General features: G+C 42.4%; 1 protein-coding gene across 11 annotated transcripts in view; it reads right to left on the bottom strand.

Annotated features, from left to right (window-relative positions):
- LOC118407175 (multiple C2 and transmembrane domain-containing protein 1-like) overlaps nucleotides 1-27,447 on the bottom strand; it is a 101,150-nt gene that overhangs the window by 33,182 nt on the left and 40,521 nt on the right. For 9 of the 11 annotated variants that reach the window (XM_035807664.1, XM_035807600.1, XM_035807614.1 and 6 more), the window contains exons 2-4: nucleotides 4,937-5,048; nucleotides 3,504-3,726; nucleotides 2,153-2,261 (exon numbers count right to left, since the gene is read on the bottom strand). In XM_035807664.1, the coding sequence (XP_035663557.1) occupies nucleotides 2,153-2,261; nucleotides 3,504-3,547 (153 nt within the window). In that variant the 5' untranslated portion in view covers nucleotides 3,548-3,726; nucleotides 4,937-5,048. Of the gene's footprint in view, nucleotides 1-2,152; nucleotides 2,262-3,503; nucleotides 3,727-4,503; nucleotides 4,515-4,689; nucleotides 4,714-4,936; nucleotides 5,049-27,447 lie in introns of those variants that run through there. The other 2 variants (XM_035807653.1, XM_035807672.1) reach the window with 2 other exon arrangements.

Here is a 27,447-nt window from a genome sequence, read left to right as displayed (position 1 = left end):
CTGACTACTTAGGTCTTCTGGATAGGGCATTTATGTAAATCCCGCTCCAAATGGCAGGAAATAGCACGTACCCTTCAGCAATTCAATTTTAACAGGAACCTAAGTAGTCATATGATAAATCATCCATATAAAATTCCCACTATATAAAAATGAAGGTCTTCTGGATGGAGCATTTATGTAAAATATATCAAATTGCAGGAAATACCAAATACCCTCTCAGCAATGCAGTTTTAACAGGCATAATAAATCAGTCAGATAAAGCCATATAAACTATCGAGTCGCATAACTGCAGCAGTTCCTCAGGCACTGGGCTGTGATCTGTCATAGTTATCACAGGAGACATGAAAATGTCCAGGAACGGGGCTGTAAGGTCTACTCAGTATCTGAATACCTGTTAACTGACTACACATGTGGACTCCAGACTAATGTCAGCAAAACTGGGACTCCATGCAAATCAATGCCAACAGGTCAAATGTTCGTATTGAACCATGCAAGAAGGCTAAATATAAACTTGTTTCTAGAGATTGATTATAGATTTGATGCTATGAACTATAAAGTCTGAATGTCATATTATATTATGGGAAAGTTACTAGACTTTTTTTGCTGGTCAAATTACCATCTGCTGGCTTGGAAAGGTCATCAAAAATCGGTCTTTTCTAACTATAGATCTTTTTATGTTCCCAACATGGAGGTATATTCAGAGTTAGTGGAAAATACCTAGTGGATTTAACTAATCTAAAGTTGTTATTAGAATATGAGAATGTCAGGGGAAACAATACTGATGTGGCTGACTGTGTTGCTGTGTACCAGGGACACCCATGGTCACACTAGCCAGGGCCACTCAGCAGCAACTTCTGATCAAGGTCACCGCAGGTCACCACAGCATTTCTATCCAGCTACGCCATTTCCCACCACGGACAGAGCTACAGGGAACAGACTTCCACACACACACACATACAGATCAACAATGAACAGTGAACCCCAGCTTATCGTCCCATCCTAAAGACTGCAACCCTTTCAAGTAGCATGTATGTCAGGTGAGCATGACTTCTTGGCAGGGCTGCTGACAACAGCACACTACACACACCAGTTTCCCACTACAGTAAAAACAGCATGGTGCTTAACATACATACATTATCAACCAGAGGTCGGGACCAGGCTAGTACATATTTTCCTCCATAGAACCATGGTGCTATGGCTACCACTACATGTACATAGAACCATGGTGCTATGGCTACCACTACATGTACATAGAACCATCATGGTACTATGGCTACCACTACATGTACATAGCTGCCAACTCTCCACAGTAATTATGAAGACTGAAACATTTTCCGCTGCCAATCTGTGTTCTTCATTTGATTTGACAGCCGCTGGTGATAACAACCATCCAGGGGGCACCTAAATTGCTTAGCACCAGAATAATGACATTACATCAGGCGTTATTGGAGATAGACAGATTGAAGACCTCACTATGGTATTACTGCAATGGACTCTGAGATGATATATTCTAATATTATAATTGTACATAATTATATAAAATACATGCGAATAAGAGGCTGGGAAGGTTCTCTGTCTATTTGTACACAGAGTCTTGTATATGTACATGCACACACACACACACACACGCGCGCATGCACACACACACACATAACAGTAGAGCTGACTCGCAAACATGTCACCAAAGCAAGATTGATGATCTTACACAAGTTATCAAGAATCGGATGTTTTGTCCATCTCTGAGTCCCTTGTATGTTCTCCTTGCTGCTTCACCACATAACTGACACAAATCTGGTGCTGTTAGCTGATATCTCAGTAGCTTGGGGATCAAAGGCACATGGAGGGGTGTTTTGTCTCCTAAAAACCCTCTTTCTACATGCTACCTGCCCCATATACACCCTTCCCATGTGGCGGCCATGATAGATCGAAAACGAGGGCAATGAGGCAATCAGACAAAACTTATTTCTAAAATAACACCCAGTCATGTCCGCCATGTGAAAAAGGCATAAGGGACTACCTTATCTGGCTGAAGGTTAAACACATGGATACTAATTATAAGGTGTTTTGTAAAATACTGCATTCCTTAAAGACACATAAATGGTGCTTAAAGACACATGAATGGTGCTTAAAGACACCCGGAAGGCTGACTCACCTCTTCCTTCTCATCGCTAGTCTTTGGCACCAGAGTGAGGTCCAGGAGAAGGTAGCCCAAGTCTTCTGCAACATGTGGGTCCTCAAGGTCAACTTTAAACTCTTCTTTCCTGTGAAACACAAAAACAACATGTGGGTCCTCAAGGTCAACTTTAAACTCTTCTTTCCTGTGAAACACAAAAACAACATGTGGGTCCTCAAGCTCAACTTTAAACTCTTCTTTCCTACAGAAAACACAAAAACAACATGAGGGTCCTCAAGCTCAACTTTAAACTCTTCTTTCCTGTGGTAAACAAAAACAACATGTGGGTCCTCAAGCTCAACTTTAAACTCTTCTTTCCTACAGAAAACACAAAAACAACATGAGGGTCCTCAAGCTCAACTTTAAACTCTTCTTTCCTGTGGTAAACAAAAACAACATGTGGGTCCTCAAGCTCAACTTTAAACTCTTCTTTCCTGTGAACCACACAACAACATGTGGGTCCTCAAGCTCAACTTTAAACTCTTCTTTCCTGCAGAAAACACAAAAACAACATGTGGGTCCTCAAGCTCAACTTTAAACTCTTCTTTCCTGCAGAAAACACAAAAACAACATGTGGGTCCTCAAGCTCAACTTTGAACTCCTCTTTCCTGTGAAACACAAAAACAACATGTGGGTCCTCAAGCTCAACTTTAAACTCCTCTTTCCTGCAGTAAACACATAAACAACATGTGGGTCCTCAAGCTCAACTTTAAACTCTTCTTTCCTGTGAAACACAAAAACAACATGTGGGTCCTCAAGCTCAACTTTAAACTCCTCTTTCCTGTGAAACACAAAAACAACATGTGGGTCCTCAAGCTCAACTTTAAACTCTTCTTTCCTGTAGAAAACACAAAAACAACATGTGGGTCCTCAAGCTCAACTTTAAACTCTTCTTTCCTGTAGTAAACACACAAACAACATGTGGGTCCTCAAGCTCAACTTTAAACTCTTCTTTCCTACAGAAAACACAAAAACAACATGTGGGTCCTCAAGCTCAACTTTAAACTCTTCTTTCCTGTGAAACACAAAAACAACATGTGGGTCCTCAAGCTCAACTTTAAACTCTTCTTTCCTGTAGTAAACACACAAACAACATGTGGGTCCTCAAGCTCAACTTTAAACTCTTCTTTCCTGTAGTGAACACAAAAACAACATGTGGGTCCTCAAGCTCAACTTTGAACTCCTCTTTCCTGCAGAAAACATAAAAACAATCTGTATAACAAGTACCTAACCCAACACTAACCCTCTAACTCTGTGTAACATCTACCTCACCCAACTCTAATCCTAAAGCTCAATCAAGCCTGTCAATCAAACCACCTGTCAAACCCACCTGTCGATCAGCAGCGACGCCAGGTCGATGTAGGCATGACCCATGGGGTCATCCTGCAGCCCCCTGTCGTAATCGAACACCTTCACCACGAGCGGCTTGGTCACGTCGTCCACGGGGAGGGAGAACGTCTCGTCCCAGCGAGGGTTCAGGTTCTTGTACACGATCCTGCTCTTGTAGACCTGCTTCCCGTCGTACTTGAACTTCACATAAGGGTCGCTGGTTCCTGGGAGGGGTCAGAGGTCAGAATGGTGACCATCGTTTACTCAGATCTACTAACGTTACAATCAATCTGGTCTGAGCTAAATAATTCATGAGTGGTGCGAGTAGTGCACGGTCATGTGTAAAAAGTAATGTTTATTTTGTAGGTGTGTCTCAAAGACATGAGGGAAGTAATACCAGTAATAGTTCCTACATGAAGGCCAATGGGCTAATTCATAAAGGCATAATTAAATCTATATCTAAGTGTGCTCACAGATGGATCATTGGAGAGATAGGCATTATCTTTCTAATGTTAGAGAATCTGTTTCACAGACGAAAGTTTCTACCAAACGGCCGCTGGTGTGACTTGCCCAACAGCAGGGGAATTTGTTATATCAGCAATCTATTTTGGGGCACAGTGTTTTATCAAATTTGTACACGTTTAACAGCTCAATTGATGTATCTCATGTGAAAATGTGCAGCCAAAGTCACAGAAAGCAGATTCCGCAGTGCTGAGGTCATCAGATTGATGACCCAGTCTTGCGACCTTTGTGACCCTGGAAAGAGAAGGGGTGGGAGGGGGGTGCAGCAGGATGTGGATATCAGATTACATTACATGGGACAAGTACAGAAACTGTGTTCTTCGCATCTCCCTGAATCCTGGAATTGATATTTGTTTGTTGAATTGAAAAAACTAAACCCACAAAAAAATCTTGGTGGTGAGTCTCCTGCTCGGATGTACACATTACAGATGTCTATACTGTACAGTAGAAGTGAAAAGGTGACTACAGAAATCACTCACCACATTTGTCTCTGATAACTAGTTTCCTGCCCAGATGTAAATATTACGGATGTGTAAAACCTTTACCTGTAGAGGTAAACAGTGACAGTACAGAACCCACCACATTTGTCTCTGATAGTGAGTCTCCTGCCCAGATGAAAGGTTGTTACTTTGTTTGTTTGCTTGTTTGTTTGTTTGTTTACTCACCACATTTGTCTCTGATAGCGAGTCTCCTGCACAGATGTACGTTTGCTTGTTTGTTTGTTTGTTTGTTTACTCACCACATTTGTCTCTAGATAGTAAGTCTCCTGCCCAGATGTACGGTCGTACGGTTGTTTGTTTGCTTGTTTGTTTGTTTGTTTGTTTACTCACCACATTTGTCTCTGACAGTGAGTCTCCTGCCCAGATGTACGTTTGTTTGCTTGTTTGTTTGTTTGTTTGTTTGTTTACTCACCACATTTGTCTCTGATAGCGAGTCTCCTGCCCTCCTTCAGCGTAACGTCCAGAGTGAAGAAGTCGTACTGATGTCTGACGCTCCGTGCCGTGGGTCTGGGTATGCTGTCCGTCTGCAACACAGGATAAACAAACAAATAAACATAACATACAAACAGCACACAAACCTGACACTAAATCCCCCCCCCCACGCCGTGGGTCTGGGTATGCTGTCCGTCTGAAAAAAACAATAAACAAATAAACAAAACACGATAAACAAACCTATCAGAATTCACAACCAGTGCTTTATTCTCACCGACGTTTCGGTGACCGTCTGTCACCTTCTTCAGGGCAATTCTGACTGGTTCACATTGTACTGCAGGACAGGTGTCGCTGCTCACAGTTCAGATGCGGTCACAAAACGAAAAGTATTTACATAATGTATATACAGACAGCTTTATGCACATATTTACAATGCGGTCCCAAACGTAAAGGAGTGTAATACATCCATAACACAATCAGTTATCAATTAACGATAAACCTAACACTATCCCCTCCGCGCCGTGGGTGTGCTGTCCGTCTGCAACAGACATTTACAAATAAAACAACGCCGTGCTCTCAGGACCAGATTCTTAGAGCATAGACAGCCCAGTTCAGTAAACTCGAAGGTGTCGCAACTGTGTTGAAACTGTCCTTGAAACAAACATTACTTGTGCAGCCAATAACGAACTGTCCAATACTTAAGCAAGTCATTGATCTTTAGATGCAATCCCTGGTATGGGAACTACAGTTACCGTAGTGAAACACAGAAGAGACGAGTAGAAACAGTCCCCCGGATCCCGGGAATCAAACCCGGGCCTGCCAGTTCACAACCCACATCACTAACCACATAACCACTAAGCCAAAAGGCCCTGACCAGTTTGCCTAGTCGTTGAGGGCGCTTGAGCCCCGCTGTTCTACTTATTCCTTGAAATAAGCAGCATTAATTGTGCAACCTGTCAAACTAACAATTAAGAAAGCCATTGATCTTTCAGACGCAAGCCTTAAAAGCTGTGTATCATTTTCCAAGCACCCAACAAGTCCCAGGCCACATTAGCAATTGGAGACGCTTCAGTAACCACAGATTATAATATAATTAATTATACAGTCATAGCCGTTGAAGAGGCACAGTCGGCTACAGGTGACCTTGCTAAAGCCAGACTTCTCGGCACCAAACAGAAATTTGCAAGTATTTCTGAAGCTTACATAAGGACTAATAGCATGGTTGGGAGGTCCGCACACCTGACAATATGTACATCTCAAATTGGTGCAATCCATAAGTGAATGTTACATTACCATATATATACATACTCGGCTGGAACTCCTGTCAGTCACAGTGAATGCACATTACCATACAAATGTATACTGTAATTCCTGATTTTTTCAATGTACTGTTATGTTCACTGTAACGTGAACTTATCATTACTAATAAAAAATAATTCACAGCCTTTTTTTATGTGCACTTGCTGCAATAGTGAACATTTAGTTCCGAGAACAAGTTAAATTTTCTCAGACCGTGAAAGTTTGGTACCATGAAGACAAAGTGAATTACAGTATATTACCCACTCAAGCATTTTGGCTGGAAATCCTCACAATACAGGATTGTACAAGCACATTCCCCTGACGGGAACAATAGATGCTAAACAAGATAACATCAGGGAGCTTGTTTGAGTGTCTAATATTACAGTAAATATTCAGTGATAACTTGAACACACACTTTCCCTCAAAAAAGACTCAAACAGATTTTTGCTCATCAGCACTATGTTAGGACTGTGTACACCTACTATAAAACATAACAAATAAAATCCTTACATATGTAAGGAAAGTAACAAATTGAAATTAAACGTAAAAGAAAATTTAGAGATTATTTGCATACTACATAATGTAGGTTGATACAATACAGTTATAGGGTATTTTGTAAGAAGGCATACCTAAACATTAAAAGGCTGATGCACGAAAGATTAGATAACTTTTTATGTGAATCTAAATAACTTACATCCAAGCACTGCATGTTCGTTGTGACCATCTCATTTCCCCGGTTCTATGATTCATTACCTTACACCTTATTATGATGCATTGACTCTATTTACTGCAGCTATGAATAAAACATCACAGACCCTGACCTAATGTCGCTGTCATCGGCACATCCTGGATTCTGCACAGACCAAATCAAATAACAGGCAAAAATATTGATTGTTGATGACCTTCAATTACATTGGATATTCTCACACCATGGTTGTTACGGCAGAAACATGTCAACATCATCTCACTCAAAAATCTAGTGACAGTACTTAATTCTGACCAAGAATTTTCATGTGGCAATGCCCAATATAACTGAGAGGTCAGAGGTCACACACTTAAAGGGGCATTCCACTCCAGAAGGGAGTCTTTTTTTCCAATAAATAATGTGTCAATGAATACATAATCAGCCGAATCACCTTGGGATGAATTACGTAATGTGTGTTTTATAAAACAATAATGACACTCACTAAACCCATGCAGACCCTACCCATGCATTCACTATACGCATAGACACTTCGTTTATCGTACATATTTTCGAAAAAATGAGGTACGCTGAGCACACCGAGAAGGCAACTTGCTCATAAGATAGCAAAGAATACAAGAACAAGACGAAATTTCTTAGCGAACCTGAAATTAGTTTGGTAACCTTACCTAAAAGTTCTGCATTGTATTCAGCCATAGGATTAATTCAATTAGAGGGTACATGGGGAGTTTAGTAGAAGACTGAATGCTTTTGAGGCATGTGGAGCAACTGGGTACTTTATCGTATAATGTGAAGTAGTATGCAGTTATCACTTCCTAAAATGAATATCTATCGGAAAATAACACTCCCGTGTGGAGTGGAATGCCCCTTTAAGTGGTTCAGAGGTCACACACTTCAGTGGGTCAGAGGTCACACACTTCAGTGGGTCAGAGGTCACATGCTTCACTGGGTACCAGGTCACATGCTTCAGTGGGTGAGAGGTCACATGCTTCAGTAGGTCGTAACAAATTAACTGCTGTGATTAGGAGTTGATTGTGTTATGATTATAAAGGGAAAAACTCATCAAACAAGGGAACATCTGGATCTGGTGACATCTGCAAAATACAGTCACAGTAATGCTTCTGCAGGGCTGGTGGGATGGGAGAAAAATTATTTGTGGCAATTTCAGGAGCATATTCCAGACTAAGGGTGTAATTTGCAAGGAAACAATCCTCCTTGCCAATTATTTTCAATCTAGGAATCTGCCAAATGTACTGAGACCTCGCACCACTGGTGTTACCTCCCATTAGTAACATACAAAAGCCACTTACAGGAAAACTGAAGGGAGCATGTCTGATCCCCTCCAACCATTATCTTTGAATATGTCAATAGAATGGTCATCTTTCTGGACACAGAACGTTGTAAAAAGACCTTATCTAGAACATCTTTTATCATCTGTGAATTTTCTGCACTTGTATACTCTGTATAAGTCCTGTTCCTATTTGTCATGTAGTTTTTGTCCAGTTAATAATGTATGTTGATTTAGGACCACAGGAAAGCTATAACAAAGCTATATATGGTGAACCAGAACTCAAACCACAAATGATTTGGATGAGACAAGGTCTTTGATCTGAGTCATTGTTAATTCTTAATAAACCTTCGAACACTGTCATTTACACTGTTACTGCAGGTGACCTAAATCTTCAGTAAAAACTTTGCAGACTTCAAATTCTAACCTGAAGAATTTTCTACCAAAAACAACAGTAATGAAAACCTCCATCATTATTGATCTACAGTTTTAACAGCCCATAAAAATCACACACAACATGCTGAATGTGACACGGAGGGAATGAGAATTCTGGATGGACCTACCTGCCGGATCAATGCTATCGACAAGGCCATTCTCCTCACGGCAATGGGAACATGTAACGTACACTTCACCACAGCTGCGACCATAGGCTGGGCAGTACCCTGACTGTACTGGTACCACCTACACTTAACCACTGCACCCGGACTACAGGCTGGAACCCTACTGTCCAGGTACTATGTACACTTCACCACAGATGCATGGTACTTGGAGGTAGATTCCGACATCCAGGTATGGGCATGCAGGAACATGTAAGTTTCAACACTCCAGTACATGTAGGAACATATCACCTCTGCTGCATGGTACATGTAATACGATGGTACATTTCACAACAGCATCAGGAGTAACATCCTTCTAACTTTCATTACTGTTACAACAAGAGTACTGCAACTGTCTGTGTATCACATCCACAAGCAGATCTTCACAGTGCTGATGTCCAACCCCTGGTATGTTTCGATGGCACTCTTCCAAACAGCCCAACTTAAGACAGGTTCAGATTCCAGTACCAAATCCACAAGCAGAGCTGCAGTGAGCCATCCTGTACAATCCTGCCTGGTATATTTAGGTTAAGTATATGTTTCAGGGTTTCAACTCCAGCTGTGAGGTAACCGCATTAGGAGCAGCATCCTTCCAATTCCAACAGTTCACTTCAGATCAGTCATCCATCTGATTCCAGCATTCCCTTAACTTATAACAGGCAACAGGTCCTCCACAAACCCACATGCAGAGCTGCACACTGGGGGCACATGTAGCCAACAGTGCCGCCCCATCCTCACATCCCCCCACAGGGCTGGTGCAGCAGTGATGTGGTACAGAGTGTTGCCGTTCCGGTACGGGGCACGCTCGCCCGGCTCTGGTGTTCGCTGCCTGACACATGGCCCTCACCAATCAATACGCAGCGCTTCACACATCCCAAACCATCAATCATCGCTTCCCACGCCTGGAACTGGGCTGGGATTCACTCATAGGGAACAACTTACAGCAGAAACTGGGCTCTGATTCTTACAGGGAACAACAGCAGAAACTGGGCCAGGATTCACTTACAGTAAAAACCAGGCACAAAACTCTAAATAGGCCAGGATTCACTCACAGTAAAAACCAGGCACAAAACTCTGAATAAGCCAGGATTCACTCACAGTAAAAACCAGGCACAAAACTCTGAATAAGCCAGGATTCACTTACAGGGAACGACCAGGCACAAAACTCTAAATAAGCCAGGACATCAGCCAGAAAACACGGCTGATATTTCTAAAATCATTGACCCATTGAGATCCAATTTTGCCCCATTGATGCTCCATTGATGGGGTTAGTGCTGCACCTTGACTGCACTGGTGAACAGTTTCATCTGGGGTAGGTGAATCATAACACATCACAGGGCTGGAGACACTCAGGGTCTGCACAGCTGGGCACACAGGACTGGGGCTGAGCACCAGATTTGTGACTGTGGGTGCACCGGTGCATCTAGATATGTGAAGGTTGCAGTCAATGGCACATTCTTGGCATTCAAGATAGATAAATAAAAAGTGTCAGCAACAGATGAAAACCTTAATGTATATCAGTCTTGTTAAGTCTCAAGTGATAGAATCTAATATTCCAGCTCTGAAAGGTTTGTTTTTTTACATTCTACTTAATGTTGTGCACCAAAAATGTTTTCTGTGCACCTCAATGTTTAGGTCAGGCAGTCATACTGACTATAATACCTGCTCCCTTAGATAGTGGCAAAAATACATTTCGAGCCCTACATTGGAGCAGCCCCAAGGAAATAGATAGAAATTCCTGAAATGTAGGAAGGTAATTACAAGACTGAGGAAGAATTTGTGAAAATGTGATATCATCTAATCTTGACAACATAGTTCCATTTCCAATTTAAACATTCTGAATAACCTGAAGCGATCCAGATAAAAGTTTGTATCCTGAAGCAAGCTTTATCCTTTGTATGACTGCGAGCAAATTGTAAACATTATGATTACTCGCGATAAAGGTAAGGCTGCAGCAATCTAACACTGTGGTTCTTAGATCTAGAGTTACTGCTGCCTTTTTCTGAATATATATAAAGGAAAAGGGGTTGTACCTTTCAGGATGTGAACCAACCCCAAAATACTTAATACAATATTCTTAATACTAGTAATAGCACGAACAGTTGAAGAAAGTTGTTGTCTTGATGGTAGTGGCTACAATTTTACTTATTACTCTTAAGTCCAAATTTATAACTGGCAATTGTAAGTAGCTGGCAATTTTGCCTTTGTATCTCTGGTGGTAGCATTGGGGTGTATCATGGGACACTTTATTCTAGTTCTAAAGTTTATCTATCAAGTTGGTATTACTTTATGCAAAAATTCTGTGAACCCAGGAAATAAAGTGGTTTGGCCTAAGATAAAAACCAACCAACAACCTTTCTGGAAATCTGCCCAGGCAGATCAGACAATACTTGACACATCACAGCCAGTACGAATATTGGCTTAGAGAAGACTTTTCCCTACACATTGATAAAAGCCAACTACAGTGTCCATAATCCTATCTAATGGAGGAGGGGATGACTTTCTTTTACTTATAAAAGACATGTCTCACTGCAAGATTCAGTAACATTCGGGCCTTGTGTAAAAGCCTCTAAAATGATAAGTCAGAGCAGGTCTTATGTCTCTCCTGGGACAAAAATACATGTAAGTAACATAATGTATAGCATAGGGAAAATGTGGGGAATTACGATGACAGCAATAATCATTGATAAAATTATGTGTGACATCACGAAATACATTCAAGCATGACTCGCATAATCTACCAGCCAATTTACTAAATTTAGAATATACCAGGGCATGTATATAGACTACCTTACCACACTCCATTGTCTAACTGAATTATCATGGAAGATGATGTAAAGCACCCCAAAGAAACCCTTACTTCTATTCTAAAGCCTGCCCATCTCCCACTCAGAACTCATGCCTGAGTCTAATTAACGAGTAAGCCCCTGAGAACAGCAAGCGTATAACTCCTGTCGCAAATGGTTCGTCAGGTTGCTAATTAGACAACCTTACATGTAAATCCTGGTAGAGTCTTACAGTCATGCGGATGGGCTCTTTTTGCGAGCATCATGAACATACGAAGATCATTTGTGGCACCTAATGATAGTAATGTACATATGGAGATGAGAGAACAGAACTGAACATGAACAAAGCTTACAGAATCAACATATAAAAGCCATTCCTTCTCAACAACTCCGACTCGCCGGAATAAAATCACAATATTAGAATCAGTCCTATTGAAGTATCCTAGCAACAGCACGTTATGAGGATATATGTCAGACTCAGATTTATCAGAACTGCCATCGTGCAATCTGTTTTTGTTGTATTTTATCTGACCCTCTTCCCTCATGACTCCAATCGAATGCAGTCAGCGGGTCGAATTGGGCTTTTCATGAGTGAATGAAGCTTCAAACAAACAAACAAACAAACAATCAGAGGATGTACTACTGTAACAGTATTTTGCCTTTGCTCATGAATCTCCAGTCTAGCCTGGGTACCATCCTATTTCTACCGGGGCTCCTTACACTCACTTCCCTAAAATTTCTTAGGGGTAGCGAGTGTAAGGAGCCCCGGTAGAATACGGATGGTACTCACTGGCTATCTCCAGTCTGAGGCCTGAGGCTAAACTTCAGCACCTGTCTCTAGCTGTGCCTTCATTTTACTGGCATTTTTATAGGGGTGTGTTATGGTCTTCACACTAAAGGCATGATATAACCTTATTGGTAAGAAATGGACATGGTCTGCACATTGGTCTACTGTTGCTATCTCAAATTAACCTGCTTCACATATCAATTCATAGGTAATTCTCTAGGGTATAAAACCTGCTCTTCAACAAGGTTTCCTCCGTGTCACTGATGAAAGGTTAGTTGATGCTACCTGAAATGTCAGACCGTTTCCAAAATCACATCCAGTTACTTGAGTAATTGCTTTTTGGCGCATGGTCTATGGTATGGGCGTTGCACATCATGATTTACATGTCAGCATAAATACTCAGAATACCTACATGCACATTTGGACACTGAACTGAAAGAATTAACTAAAAGGCAGAAAACAGAAAACACGTCCAACAGACATCCCACACTCGCTTGACACACACAGTTGAGTACTGTCCCTCCCCTGATTCACGCACTTCTGAATTATTTACCAGATTTATGACTATATGAGGCAGCTTTTATGGCCCCAAAACCTGCTAACAACAGCCCCACAGAGTCCCTGATGTCCCTGATATCAGACTTACCTAATTTATGGACACAAACTCTCCATACAGCTGCCCCATGACAAAATGTAATAAACTTGATATCACATTTACCATCGACACACACATGTAGGTCTCCATGGACATAGCTGCACAATGTACAAAATGTAAGAAACCTGATATCACATGTAACAAAAAGGTCTCCATGGACACGGCTTCTCCATGGACACGGTTGCCCCATGTAGTACTGAACCTGATCCCTAAAACTCACGGACTGTCCACAGTGCCCACCTGGGGAAACTGCATTGTATTCTTCATGAGGCTGGAGGCTGGAGAGATTGAGAGGTCACATTCCTGGCTTGATGTTGGGCCCTTGGGAACCAAACGTAGGATATAAAACCTGCTCTTCTACCAGCTTTTCTCTGTGCCACTGAGGTAGAAGGAGAGGGTTGGGCTCTTCTACATGTGTGCGTCTGTGCCAAAACACAGGCTCATAATGGGAAGTAACCTCTGCCTTTTACAGCTGCTCCATGTACTAAACCTAATCTCTGAAACTCACGGAATGTGCACCCACCAGGGGAAACTGCACGTCTGTTCTTTATGACTGTGACTCTTCCACTAGGAATGAAGTGGGTTTCCTATAAGCCTGAAATGTGACTCAAGTTACCACCTGGTTCATGCTAAATGCTATCTGAGTACGTGATCACTACAACACACAAAACCAGCTGCCTGATAGCATAATCCTTACAACTCACAACTGTCAATACCACCCACCAGGGAAGACTAGCAGTTCTTGTCCTGATTAGCGATCTTCAGTCCTGACTAGCAGGTCTTGTCCTGACTAGCAATCTTAAGTCATATCTAGCAATTCTTGCCCAACTAGCAGCTTGTGTCCTGGCTAGCAGTTTGTGCCTTGACTAGCAACCTTCAGTCTTGACTAGCAGTTCTTGCCCTGACTAGCAGTTTGTGCCCTGGCTAGCAGCTTGTGCCCTGACTAGCAGTTTGTGCCTTGACTAGCAACCTGCAGTCTTGACTAGCAGTTTGTGCCCTGGCTAGCAGTTTGTGCCCTGACTAGCAGTTTGTGTCCTAACTAGCAGTTCTTGCCCTGACTATCAGTTTGTGCCCTGACTAGCAGCTTGTGCCCTGACTAGCAGTTTGTGCCCTGACTAGCAGTTTGTGTCCTGACTAGCAGTTTGTGTCCTGACTAGCAGCTTGTGCCCTGACTAGCAGTTTGTGCCCTGACTAGCAGTTTGTGTCCTGACTAGCAGTTTGTGCCCTGATTAGCAGTTGGTGTCCTGACTAGCAGATTGTGCCCTGACTAGCAGCTTGTGCCCTGACTAGCAATTTGTGCCCTGACCAGTAGCTTGTGCCCTGACTACATTCCCACCCACCCAGTCCCATCGGGCCCATTTCAGTCTGAAGCACATCATTTTATCATTCACAGCAGGACGTTTTGATCTTTCCTAAGACGGTTTCAAGCTGAAGGTAAGGCCACACCAATTTAATTTCTTGGTTCACGGATTCGCTCGCTCCTATTTTTTGGAAAATAAAATAAAAATAAAAATTACCACTCAGCAAATTTTCACCATTAATGAAACCATTCACCAGCTTTCTGGTGTAGCAAATTGGCCTTTATATTATAAGCTCCTAAAAGTGTGGGTACAGGTGCTGTTACTGTACAATAATAGTGTTTTTGTGCTTTTTTCAAGCTGAAAACTTTTTTTCTTTATGTTTTGGATTAGCCGTTGCCTTTACCCCAACCATTTTACAATTTTTATTTTTATTTTTATTTCGCCCTCTCGCTCCATATCTTTTATGAAAAAATCCGTGAACCAAGAAATTAAATTGGTGTGGCCTAAGTGGGCAACGAGATCAGTTTAAAATCCCAGGAGACCACTTTCGCTTTCACTTCCAGACGTCTTAACCGACCAAGTCTCCAACATCCTTCTGTCCGCATCACTCCTCCTGAGGAGAGCTTATCTCTGCCCCATCTGCAGCCCAATTTCAGGAAAATCCTTCGCTACTTTCCTCACTTATCCACATTTGTGCATTTCTATTATCAGCCTGCTCAATCATTCTACACTTCACTACATATCAATGCATTACACACATACTGTCCCTCTTCACTACATCTCAATGCATTACATACATACTGTCCCTCTTCACTACATCTCAATGCATTACACACATACCAGGGCTCGAAATACACTTTTCAGTCAACTTGCACCTGTGCAAGTTAAGCCAAAGGTAACTTGCACCAAAAGAAACTTACTTGCACAACCCAAAATAGTGAACTGTTAACCCCTTATCTCCTCTTCTGAAAATTTGCAAATGTACGTGAGTAAATGGGGATACATACCGGTAAAGACCACATATTTGGATATTTGTTTTTCCGTATTTTTTTTTTGGTTTGAAATTGTACAGACTGTTTCATAAAAACAGGGAATTTAGGCTCAATTAAAGACAATTCAATGTCTACAACTCGATAAGATCCATAGATTTCTTCTGGACTCTACGAGTGACATCCATCACAGTAACTAGTCTTAAGCATCTCCAGAATGAAGTGGTAGAACAACTCAATACAATACATATAACTGGAAAAACCAGTTGAACATTATATTAAAGTCACTAATTAGTATGCAAATGTAACTCATATGCAAATCAAGGTAAGACAGCACCATAGGAATCATTAGCATTGTAGAGATGGATTTGTCTAAAAAAAATAGTTTACCTGGATGTCTAACCAAATTTAGAAAAAACAAATTTAGGCTTTTTTTTTTATTCAGTGTTATTTTCTTTTACCTTTCAATGACAGACAATATTCTCGGTGTGTGTAAGCTTTTTCTAATCTCAGGTATTAGAGGACAAAAGTAACTTGCACTGGTGCAAGTTTGGTCTAAACTTACTTGCACCACACCAATTTTACTTGCACAAACTTGCATATGCATGTGGTATTTCGAGCCCTGCATACTGTCCCTCTTCTCTTCTCAATGCATTACATACATACTGTCCCTCTTCACTAGATCTCAATGCATTACATACATACTGTCCCTCTTCACTAGATCTGGAATTGCGCTACATCGCTCATCGCCATGACAATTGCCACACCATCCCCAGCGGAAATCGATACTCCTCCCAGATTGAGTAACAAGTCATGGAGAAGCCGGAGATGTCATTACTACATATGTACGTCTGCCCTGCCCAAAATGCTGTGAGTCTTCCTTCTTCATGCATGAGATGCTGTGCACCAATTATAACTGGGACTGTGGAGGAGACAAGGATCTGGGACTAGTCCTTATGTTTTTATGTCATACCTGTGACGCAAAAACGTTCAATACGGGTGTTCCGGACCAGGCCGTACGTTTCCATATCGCACAGGTTCGAAAGGCTTATCACACAGGCTCCATTTGAATAAGTCGAACTGTTTCGAGCAGGCCGAATACAGCACGGTTGGCAATTCGAATACCTGATTCGGACATTGGAACATTGCTGTTGCAACACTTATTGTTTGAGGGCACCAACTTTGTTCAACTTCTGGTGCATTTCGCATCAAAACATGTCGAGCGATCCGACCCGCGGTCGGGCTGATACCTTGGGCGATACGGAATACACCGTGTTGTATTCTATATCTATAGACTGAGTAGCTGAAGGTGCTATAACTAAGTTCACTTCAAAAGACTGGCACTGAAACCAGCAGCAGTTGTTTGGTAAGCAGTGACAATAGACCAGAAATATTTTTTTCATATTCCTGAACATGCCAGTACTCAGTAGGCAACAATGAATGAACAGTAAGATGACCAAATAGGTTCTCCTACTAGAATTTGGTAGAAACAGAAAACAAAACTACCATCCTTTTATGATAGCAACAACATTGGTCAAAATAAAGATGTTGCACTAGCTGTACGTACTTTAACGTGCATTTTGTACAATCATAAATGCGTAAATGCAGAAATGTTAGCGGTGGATTAATGTTCGCGGTTTTCGCGGTGACCACTTCACCGCGAATTTAAAACCACCGCGAACATTTTTCTATTATTATATTAGATTGCAGTCTATGGTGTTACCACGAACTTAAATCCACCGCGAAAAGTCCCTTTTCCCGCTACCGCGAAATTAAAAACATTTACAGTACTTCTCTGCATTGTAAAACAAGTTAATCTACTCTCTACAGCCTTTCTGGCAATGAACAGGACGAAGTGGAAAGAGTTGAAGAAAGACTTATTGCAGCAGCAAGACACAGTGAACTACTACTACAGCCTTTCTGGTGGTAACATGAGCTTTGAGATGTGTCACCAAGGTCACATAGGTGAAGCCAAGGTCACACAGATCTCCTCAAGGGAGCAGAAATGACCTTCGGAGCTTAACACATGCTTTTTAACTCAGTTCACCCAGAATTCAATTGTAAAATCGATCCACAAGTAATAACAAAGATGTTTCAAATGTGTCGACTCAACATATGTGTAAGTCTTAAAATTAAGTTCTTGTTTGCTTATGTATGACATGCTGAAGTGAATAAACATAAGGCCACAGAGACACTTAAGATGTACTCTCCAGTGGTACTCCGAGACTTATGTCTGGGTCACCGCTGCCAGGTTCTCCTGCATCTTAAGAAGGCGTGATGGGCTCGAGTCTTAAAGGCTCAACCTGGGCCCAAGGTCAGGGAATATCTTATATAACCTGGGCCCAAGGTCAGGGAATATCTTATATAATGGCATCTCATGAATAAAACAAGCCCAGGCGACCTCAGCTGACCCTGTCAGGGCTGCCGAGTTTCCCAGACACTGGAAACAGAGACGGCTGGGCAGGATGTGATACTGTTACCTTGTTACTACTGTTAGTTTTCTACTACACTACTGTTAGTGTTGTCCTTTCTCATTACACAAGGGCTATGCACCTCCACTACTGTTAGTGTTGTCCTTAAATCTCATTACACAAGGGCTATGCACCTCCACTACTGTGTTAGCGTTCTTTCAGCAAGGGCTACATACAAATGTATCTCCTCTACAGTTAGTGTTCTCAAGGGCTACATATCTCTACTGTTAGTGCTCTCTTTAATTTATAATATGTGTACCATTCCACAAGGGCTACATATCTCCACTGTTAGTGCTCTCTTTTATAATAAATGTACTATTCCACAAGGGCTACATATCTCCACTATTGTTAGTGTTCCCTTTTATCTCAGGCTAATATCCACAAATAATTCCCTGGTCGTCTCTTTTCTCTTGCAAAGGTATTTTATATAATGGCTTTTAGGTTCAGTGAAAGAGACATGACTGGATATGAAAAGTGCCCCTCAGGAACAATGAAATACTGTAATCTACATAGGATAGAAGATGAACGTTATTTTTCACTAGAATGTAATTTAACACCAACTAGGGAGCATTATTGTTCCAATCTAAGTTTCCCTTCGTTATACACTTAAGTAAGACAAATTCATATTTCTTACATCTTAACACAAATCTGTGATTACGCAACATTTCACCTCTTACCTTCACCACCAAAAAGCAGCAAGGTGAAGTCAAAGTCATGTAGCAAGAAATTATATGTAGTAACATGCAACGTATACTTGTATCATTCTGTAAACTGTTTATTTCATTGTGACCTGTACTTAAACCAGTGGGTATAAATGTACAATAAAGGTCTTTGTTCCATGTATGTAGTGTAACAACTGTTACAGTGGAAAGTAGCATTCCACAAGGGTGTATGTTTTTAACTTATCAAGAAAATATCTTGATACTGTCCTGAGATCAGTATTTGAAAAGGGTTTATGTTTATCCCTTAACAAGGAAATCTCCTACCTCTGCCTTATGATGAACATAGCTTTGTAGTTTGTCTGAATCTTTGTAGACGTTATTTCTGAGTTCTCTCTGGCTCAGGATGCAGACATGCCTGGATGTACATGACAACTGTTAGATGGATGATGGTTTTAAATTGCAATATTGCGATTTGAAACCACAGACTGTCGACCTAATATCCCTTAATATCCTGTTTTGTAAACAACCGATATAGGCTACCTAGCAAATGAAGTTGGACTAGTGCTACAACAAAACAGGAGATTCCGCTCAGACCTAACGAATTAGACTCACAACGAGCTCGAGCAGCCTGATCAATCTCCAGACTGCTGAACTAATTAGTGAGATAACCAATCAGTGGGCAGGTCACAGAAGCACAGTGGAGGATCTGTGTACCATCAATCTGGAAACATTTGCAGCAGTTTCATTTTTGACACTCGATATCTTTCTACACCACAGGCAGCCTCATATTACAGCTGTTAGTGTTGGATAAGTTTACTTAACATCATTTGCCCTACTGGGCAAGTGCTTAAAAGATTTACTTGCCCAAAAAAGATTTTCACTTGCCCAAAATTCAAATGAATTTTTTCTATGAATTTTCACTTCCATCAATGGAATTCTTTCATTGTTGCCTCTATTTTTCTGTATTGACCAATGCTTGATGCCATGGTTGTAAAGGAACCAAATATACCACATCACCCATTGAAAAATCTTACTTGCTCTATCAAACAAGTGAGATAGCTCGATCAGACAAGTGGGGTAAGACATGACCGATCGGCACTTTCACTTCACACGTTCAACCCTGCCTGTGCTAAATTGGCTCTCCTACAATCAAATTCAGTACGACGTGACAAAACAGGTCCTTGCTCAGCCTTCCCTCTCTCTGCAAAACTATATGTAAATAAACTGTAATGCGCCAAACAGCAGTTACTCAAGCAACTGGATTTGATTTTGGAAACGGTCAGACGTTTCAGACAACCATCCGGTGTCTTTGGCAGTTGTCCATCTGCAACGACATACAGATGGGAAACTGCCAACTGGCAAACTTCCAACTCTGTCAGACCCAGTTTCAGCACTACATCACTCTCTATGGACATCTCATCATCATCATCATCGTCGCGGGCTACTTGCCCGGACCAGGTCCACTCTCTCCTTCTCATACAGCTCCCAAACATTCAGTACCAGGGACAGACCCAGCTCAACTGAATCAGTACTGATCATGAGTTTTTTGATGGGAGGAGTCACACTAACAAGTCAGATCAAATGCCTACATTTTTATACTGTATATGGGAAAAGGGCTGCCATTCAGCACCCAGGACAGAGGACATCTGTGTTGTTCTGTACATGACCATGATGTGAAGTTTAATCTCTTTGTCCCCATCTCAGAGAATACCCATCTACAAGGCAGATCCCTTGATGGCTCTCCCTCTGGCTATGAATATAACACCAGGTGAATGTGGGCTTGCTTTGGACGAAGAAGAACTTCAAGGTGGATACCTGCCAACTGGCATCTCTCCAGTCCTCAGACACAGTTAGACTCTACATCAATGTCTGAGGATATCTATATTCAAGGCAGGCTGCCATATACTATCCATGTCCTTTATTTGGTTCTCTCACAATCACTCCATCTCTCACAATCACTGGAACTTTCATAATCCATCAATCTCTCACAATAACTCAATCTTTCACAGGCATGCAACATTTGGCCATCTGGCAAACCTCTGATATAATGAACTCAAAGTTTCAAAGAATAATTGTCCTGCGATGTCATTGGTCAGAAGGTCAGGTGATCTCTCATCTCACCATATAAGGATGACCGTGGAGTGATCTATGTGCAGACAATTTGGTTCTCCGTCAGCCGCGGCCACGCTTTTTTCTTCGCTCCCGACCACAGCAGCTTCCCCGAGGAAAATGTCTACAAGCTTCGATTTGAGGGCAGTCACGTTTGCCTAGAAATACTTTATCCGTGGTCCCTTTCTTCAGAAGGGAAAATGAAGGTTTGGTGAAATGGTGAAATTTGTTTTACGTGCTTTATATCGTTGAGGGGAAATTTCCGTGCCCACGTGTTATGCGCTGACATTCTTTGTTGCCTTTTCGTGTGCCTGTCTTCGCCAAACGTCGACATCTGACTCCGTTTTGTTTCCATTTTTTCTTCTCTTGTAGTTCCCCAAGATTTCAGCTTGACGAGATACTTTTTGGGGCATGTTGTCAAGACGAACGATTTTCTTTTGTTCTCATCAGCTACGTATACGATGGCCAGCCGCCAGGTGCAGAATGTGTTTCCACTAATTAACTTGGAGCGTTTCTTTCCTAGGGAAACTGCACTGGTCATCAAGATTTGTGGAAGATTTGAGGTGTGCGATATGTTGTATGTGTTTCTCTTACTGTTTTATCTGCCAGAAGTTTAGAGAGTCAATTGTTGCCCAGACTGCAGGGGTTGCCACGAGGCCCGGACACACGTTGACTTAATTAATTTCCCATTACCTGCATTTCTTGTTGGTTTGCCTTGATTTCTTTATTGCCGGTTTAGGGAGTGTTTGGATGATTAGGTGTTAATTATTTGTTGGGATTTTCGTTTTCTTTCTGACGTTTGTTCATCGGCTCGAGCAAGGAGGATTGGCGAGTGGCACACGCAGGTTTTCACATGTTTGTTATTTTTCACAGATCTCCTGGCTGACGACAGAATTGACGCTATCACGAGGCCAGACTTCATTGCAGATTTTGCCGGCTCTGCTGTCAGGAATTAGCGACACCGTGCTGCACGTGGCCACCTTCTTCAGATTCCTGATTTTATCCCGGTGGTTGGTGAAAAACGTTTACGGTTACGTAAGCTTTGCTTTCGATTGAATTTGTTTCAGAGGATACGTTGAATTATTAGATTGTGTATGGGGGTTAGATGTTGTTTTATTTTTGCTGGGGAAACTGTTCTTTTCGCATTTCGAGTTCCTCTCTTTTGGCGTGGTTGGGTTTGCGTGCGTGCCAGTTGTGGTTTGGAAGTTGTTTGGGAGCTGTATAAAAGGCTGCCTGGGAGGCATATTATCGGCACGTTGTGGCCCTTTGTAACCAGGACAGCATGCGCGCAGTGTGGATGGTTTGGTTGGGAAGAGAGAATGTTACAACGTTGTTCTGCCATATTGCGCTTGTTAATTATGTACGTCTTTGTTTACCAGTCCCCGCGGTAGCCGGTACGAGCCAGTCCTTTCTGGTTGCCTGATTGAAACAGGAGACGGCGGCACCGAGTTAGCAGGCTGTTCCAGTCCTGGTTCACGCGGCGGCAGCACCGAGTTAGCAGGCTGTTCCAGTCCTGGTTCACGCGGCGGCAGCACCGAGTTAGCAGGCTGTTCCAGTCCTGGTTCACGCGGCGGCAGCACCGAGTTAGCAGGCTGTTCCAGTCCTGGTTCACGCGGCGGCAGCACCGAGTTAGCAGGCTGTTCCAGTCCTGGTTCACGCGGCGGCAGCACCGAGTTAGCAGGCTGTTCCAGTCCTGGTTCACGCGGCGGCAGCACCGAGTTAGCAGGCTGTTCCAGTCCTGGTTCACGCGGCGGCAGCACCGAGTTAGCAGGCTGTTCCAGTCCTGGTTCACGCGGCGGCAGCACCGAGTTAGCAGGCTGTTCCAGTCCTGGTTCACGCGGCGGCAGCACCGAGTTAGCAGGCTGTTCCAGTCCTGGTTCACGCGGTGGCGGCACCGAGTTAGCAGGCTGTTCCAGTCCTGGTTCACGCGGCGGCAGCACCGAGTTAGCAGGCTGTTCCAGTCCTGGTTCACGCGGCGGCAGCACCGAGTTAGCAGGCTGTTCCAGTCCTGGTTCACGCGGCGGCAGCACCGAGTTAGCAGGCTGTTCCAGTCCTGGTTCACGCGGCGGCAGCACCGAGTCAGCAGGCTGCTCCAGTCCTGGTTTACGCGGTGGCGGCACCGAGTCATCAGGCGGCTCCAGTCCTGGTTCACGCGGCGGCACCGAGTTAACAGGCGGCTCCAGTCCTGGTTCGCGCAGTCAGCAAGCGATTCCAGCCTTCTTTGTTTGTTTGTTGTTTTATTAGGCCTTGTAACAAGGCAGCAGTGTGGTTGGTTGTTTTGCCATCTGTGTTTAGGCTTTGTTAACCACGTATGTCTTTGTTAACAGCTCCCACAACGGCTTTAGGAGACGGATTGACGGCTTCGGTTCAGCAGGCGGCTCCAGTCCTTGTTCACGTGGTGGTACCAAGGCAGCAAGCACCAGTCCTGGTCCTGACAGTGGTGGCTCCGAGTCAGCTGGCGATTCTTTGATTTCTTTCATTGTTTTTTCTTTCTTCGTAGTCGTTACTAAGCAGTTCCCCGGTTTCGACGCTAGGTCGTTGGGGGTGTAAAGTATTGTTCCCCGGTTTCGACGCTAGGTCGTTGGGGGTGTAAAGTATTGTTCCCCGGTTTCGACACTAAGTCGTTGGGGTGTGTAAAGTATTGTTCCCCGGTTTCGACACTAAGCCGTTGGGGGTGTAAAGTATTGTTCCCCGGTTTCGACACTAGGTCGTTGGGGGTGTAAAGTATTGTTCCCCGGTTTCGACACTAAGTCGTTGGGGGTGTAAAGTATTGTTCCCCGGTTTCGACACTAAGTCGTTGGGGTGTGTAAAGTATTGTTCCCCGGTTTCGACACTAAGTCGTTGGGGGTGTAAAGTATTGTTCCCCGGTTTCGACACTAAGTCGTTGGGGGTGTAAAGTATTGTTCCCCGGTTTCGACACTAAGTCGTTGGGGTATAAACTTTAGTTCCCTGGTTCGACACTAAGTCGTTACGGGTTATTTATGTGTAGCATTTGTTGAAGTATCGATGTTTGTTTCGAGGCTAGACATCTTGGTTGATATGAAGAGGCGAGTTAACGTGTAAGTAAAAGACGTGTTTGTGCGTGGCATGTTACTGACAGGGATTGCAAGCTCTGTTTCAGCGCACAGATATTGAAGGGACAGACCAGGCTACGGAGCTCCTGTTTAGTCGAAGCACGAACGTACGCCACAAGAAGGAGCCTGGAATTCAGACCCCTGTCACAGTCTACTCTCTGACTGCAGGAGCACGGGCTCCCGTAGGGGGGCCGGCGAGGCATGGTCTGAGTTTGGATATTGTTGTAAAAAAGATATTGTTTGGTTTGATATGACTAGATTGAAGATTGTATAGATTTTATAATTTGGTTAGGCATATGACATTTATGTATTTGTGTTTTGCATGTGAATTCACCTGATGTTTTCAGGTTATTAATAAAGAACTTTATTGTGTGATGCGTTTCTTTTCTGTAGCATGCTCTCTCTTAGTTTGCTGATGGTTTAAAAAATCTTAAGTTTTGAAAGGCTTTTGTCGTGCTCATAGTCTTAGTTTATTTATTCTTAAACGAGGCGGTGTAAAGTGCTGGGGGTAAATGGTGATCTATATTACGAGCTTGATAGCTGATAGTGGATTTGAATAATATGCGTACGGCACCAGATAATGGTTTGTATAAAATGAGTTTGATGATTTATATAACTTGATATGAGAGTGAGAACAGAGGTTGGTTTGTATTGTATGAAATGAGAGTGGGGATTGTATAGCGTGAAATGAGAGTGGGGATAAATGATAGATTAAATAAAATGAAATGAGAGTTGGGGTAAGTTATGGTTTAAGATAAAGAGTCTGATCTACTTAGACACACTGGGCGTGTTTTAGGGAAGGTAAGGACAGAAGTAACAAGTGCAACTAGTGCGGAAGACGGCAATCTCCGCATCATCTATTCACCTTTACCGGAGGACCAATGATTACGCAGTACAATTAGGAAACTAATTGTCCTGCGATGTCATTGGTCAGAAGGTCAGGTGATCTCTCATCTCACCATATAAGGATGACCGTGGAGTGATCTATGTGCAGACAATTTGGTTCTCCGGCTGCCGCTGGGCCTAAAGCGACCCACCCAGCCCGCCCTGAGGCATTTTCCTCGGGGAAGCACGCGACCGCTCAGGAGCGGTCGCATTAGAAACCATGAAACTTTAGGCTTCAGACGGCAATCTCCGCATCATCTATTCACCTTTACCGGAGGACCAATGATTACGCAGTACAATTAGGAAACTAATTATGTATCTCCATCACAGTCAGCCCTACCCTACCCTGAAGCCTGTGTCTCTCCCACACAGCCAAACTCCCACTGAATCCGTGCCAGGTTTCTCTGACAGGTGCTCGTGAATCAACTGCTCTGCTCTGTAATACTGTAAATGTATTTAAGTTCGCGGGGATTTAATTTCGCGGTAGCAGGAAAAAGGACTTTTCGCGGTGGATTTAAGTTCGCGGTAACGCCATAGACTGCAATCTAATATCATTATAGAAAAATGTTCGCGGTGGTTTTAAATTCGCGGTTAAGTGGTCACCGCGAAAACCGCGAACATTAATCCACCGCGAACATTTCTGCATTTACAGTAACCCATAACTACGCACTTCATCATGCACAGCTCACGGGGTTCTAAGAAGTAAAACTTTTCACTTATGATTTACAAAACTGTAGATACAATACTGGATAGCCTGATTATTTGAGGATGGGACAACTCAGCAAAGTCAGCAGCAATGGCAACATAACAACCAAATCAGCAACAGGAAGTGAACAGCTGAATCAGCACCAAGGACAGCATAACTAAAGCAGCACCAAGGACAGGACAATATGTCAGCATATTTACCTCCCATACTGAACACGGACAGAGGAATACCATTCAGCACCATTCAAGGACAGAAGAAGATGATTGTTTCGCAGAATCAAGCATAAAAGAATAATATAAATCAACTAGTGGCATCAAATCCCATTTTACATACCATCAGCCTGAAAACATTCTACTTGGCTGCCAGTTTCTGATAGTTCTTCACCATCCAAGAGTTTTTGACTTGAAGGCATTTATAACAAAAAGCAGATATCTGATGTAGCCTGTATATGAAATCTCCAAATCAATTGGAAAATTCAATACAATATTACTTCAAGCAACTGTAGAATTCCATTCACTGCAAGCAACTGCAATCTTCAGATCTACAATTTCATTTGTAGGTCTAATCCTTCAACTTAGTTGCATATATATAGACAGAGAGATACCGATCCTGAGCACAGAAAGTGGAGTAACAAATAGGCTCTGGTTACATCAATGCTTTATGGCCTGCAGCTACAATAAAAGGCTTCCATTATCGAACAATCTACGGAGACTTTGAAGTGTTCTCCTCGCGGAACAGCCAATTTTGTTGTCACCTCGGGCCGAACGGCAGAAACTCGAGCGGGCCGCCTGAAGGGAGCGCAGGGGTTATCAGACTCGAACGTCTCGTTAGGGTAAATCATTAATGAGTTAGTTTTGATGCAGTGATTTAGTAAAGATTCTGTGCCACTTGACTTACTTAACTTACATTTTTTCTGTGCTACAATGCTTTTTAAAGCCTAGCACTTAACACTATTGAAAAAGATATACTTGACTGTACAGTCAAAACTATTTTGATGATATCCTGTATATAGCTTAGATATATTTTGCAATTTAGACCAAGGCTTCATGTTTTTCTGCAATTTGAATACACTATTCATTCCTTCACACACAGCAACTATCTGTTATTATTCCTATCCTATAACATCACAAAGACAGAACTTATAATGATCTTATGTGATGATACAAGCTCTTATGATACAGAACAGAATGATAAGAAATACAAAATTCATGACAGAAGAATTACATTCTTCTACTTAATAATGAAACTACAGGACAGTGAAACCCTGGATGGGCCTTACAGGCAATGTTATTGTGGACTGGGGCCTGATGGGTTATTTGGGGTTTTTCAGATATTGACTGCAAAGGAAGAAGCTTCAAATGACTACTAGTAGTAATCTTGTAAAGAATTGAGAGGAATATAAATCTTCTTATTTTCTGTCCTGAAGCGGAGAAATGCTCTCTGTGTCAGTGCCAACAGGTATGTGGCTGTGCATATATCACATGTTCAAACATGCAAAGTAAACTACCAGCAACTTAATGAACAAATCTGTCTTCAACGTGGGCATGTCTGTAAATTAACTTTTAACATGATTGTACCTGCGTACACAAATCTGGTATGAGCTTTCAAATCAAAATGAAGACAGTGTCAGAATTTCAATTCAAAGGCATTACTTAACTTTATCCATAAAATTGTCTTTATAAACATATCTTTAAAAGAATCCTATAGAGGAACATGACATGTGACATGTGAGTCTCTCTGCGTACTAGAAGTGATGATACTCAGTGCAGCAGCACAGTAAGCTACAATGCAAACAGAGCAAATAGAAATTACCAAACATTGGTACCACAAGTCTCAAAGAGGGCTTCTAGCAGATCAACCGTGTACTGCAATTTGGGATAGAGGCAAACGAACGTTTAATATTTTCTCTTGATACTTTTTCTTCATGCACTTTTTGTCTGCTGGTTTAATTTCCAATGGAAGATGATGACTTGTTGAAGAAATTTTAGCAGATCTCTACTCAGTTGTTGGGATAAGAGAAAACATGAGCTGACTTCAGCACGCAGCAGATAACCTGAGCTACAAACACCAGACACGAACATCGCCTCACCACGAATGTGACATAAAACAGATTAACGCAGGATTTATTCTCCACAGACCTGCCAGCATCAGATGGAAACCATTAAAACTTGCTGCCAGCG

The sequence above is a fragment of the Branchiostoma floridae genome, chromosome 2 (assembly GCF_000003815.2).
Source record: "Branchiostoma floridae strain S238N-H82 chromosome 2, Bfl_VNyyK, whole genome shotgun sequence".
NCBI lineage: Eukaryota > Metazoa > Chordata > Leptocardii > Amphioxiformes > Branchiostomatidae > Branchiostoma > Branchiostoma floridae.
Note: the sequence above shows the minus strand (reverse complement) of the source record. Positions and strands in the feature narration are given on the sequence as shown.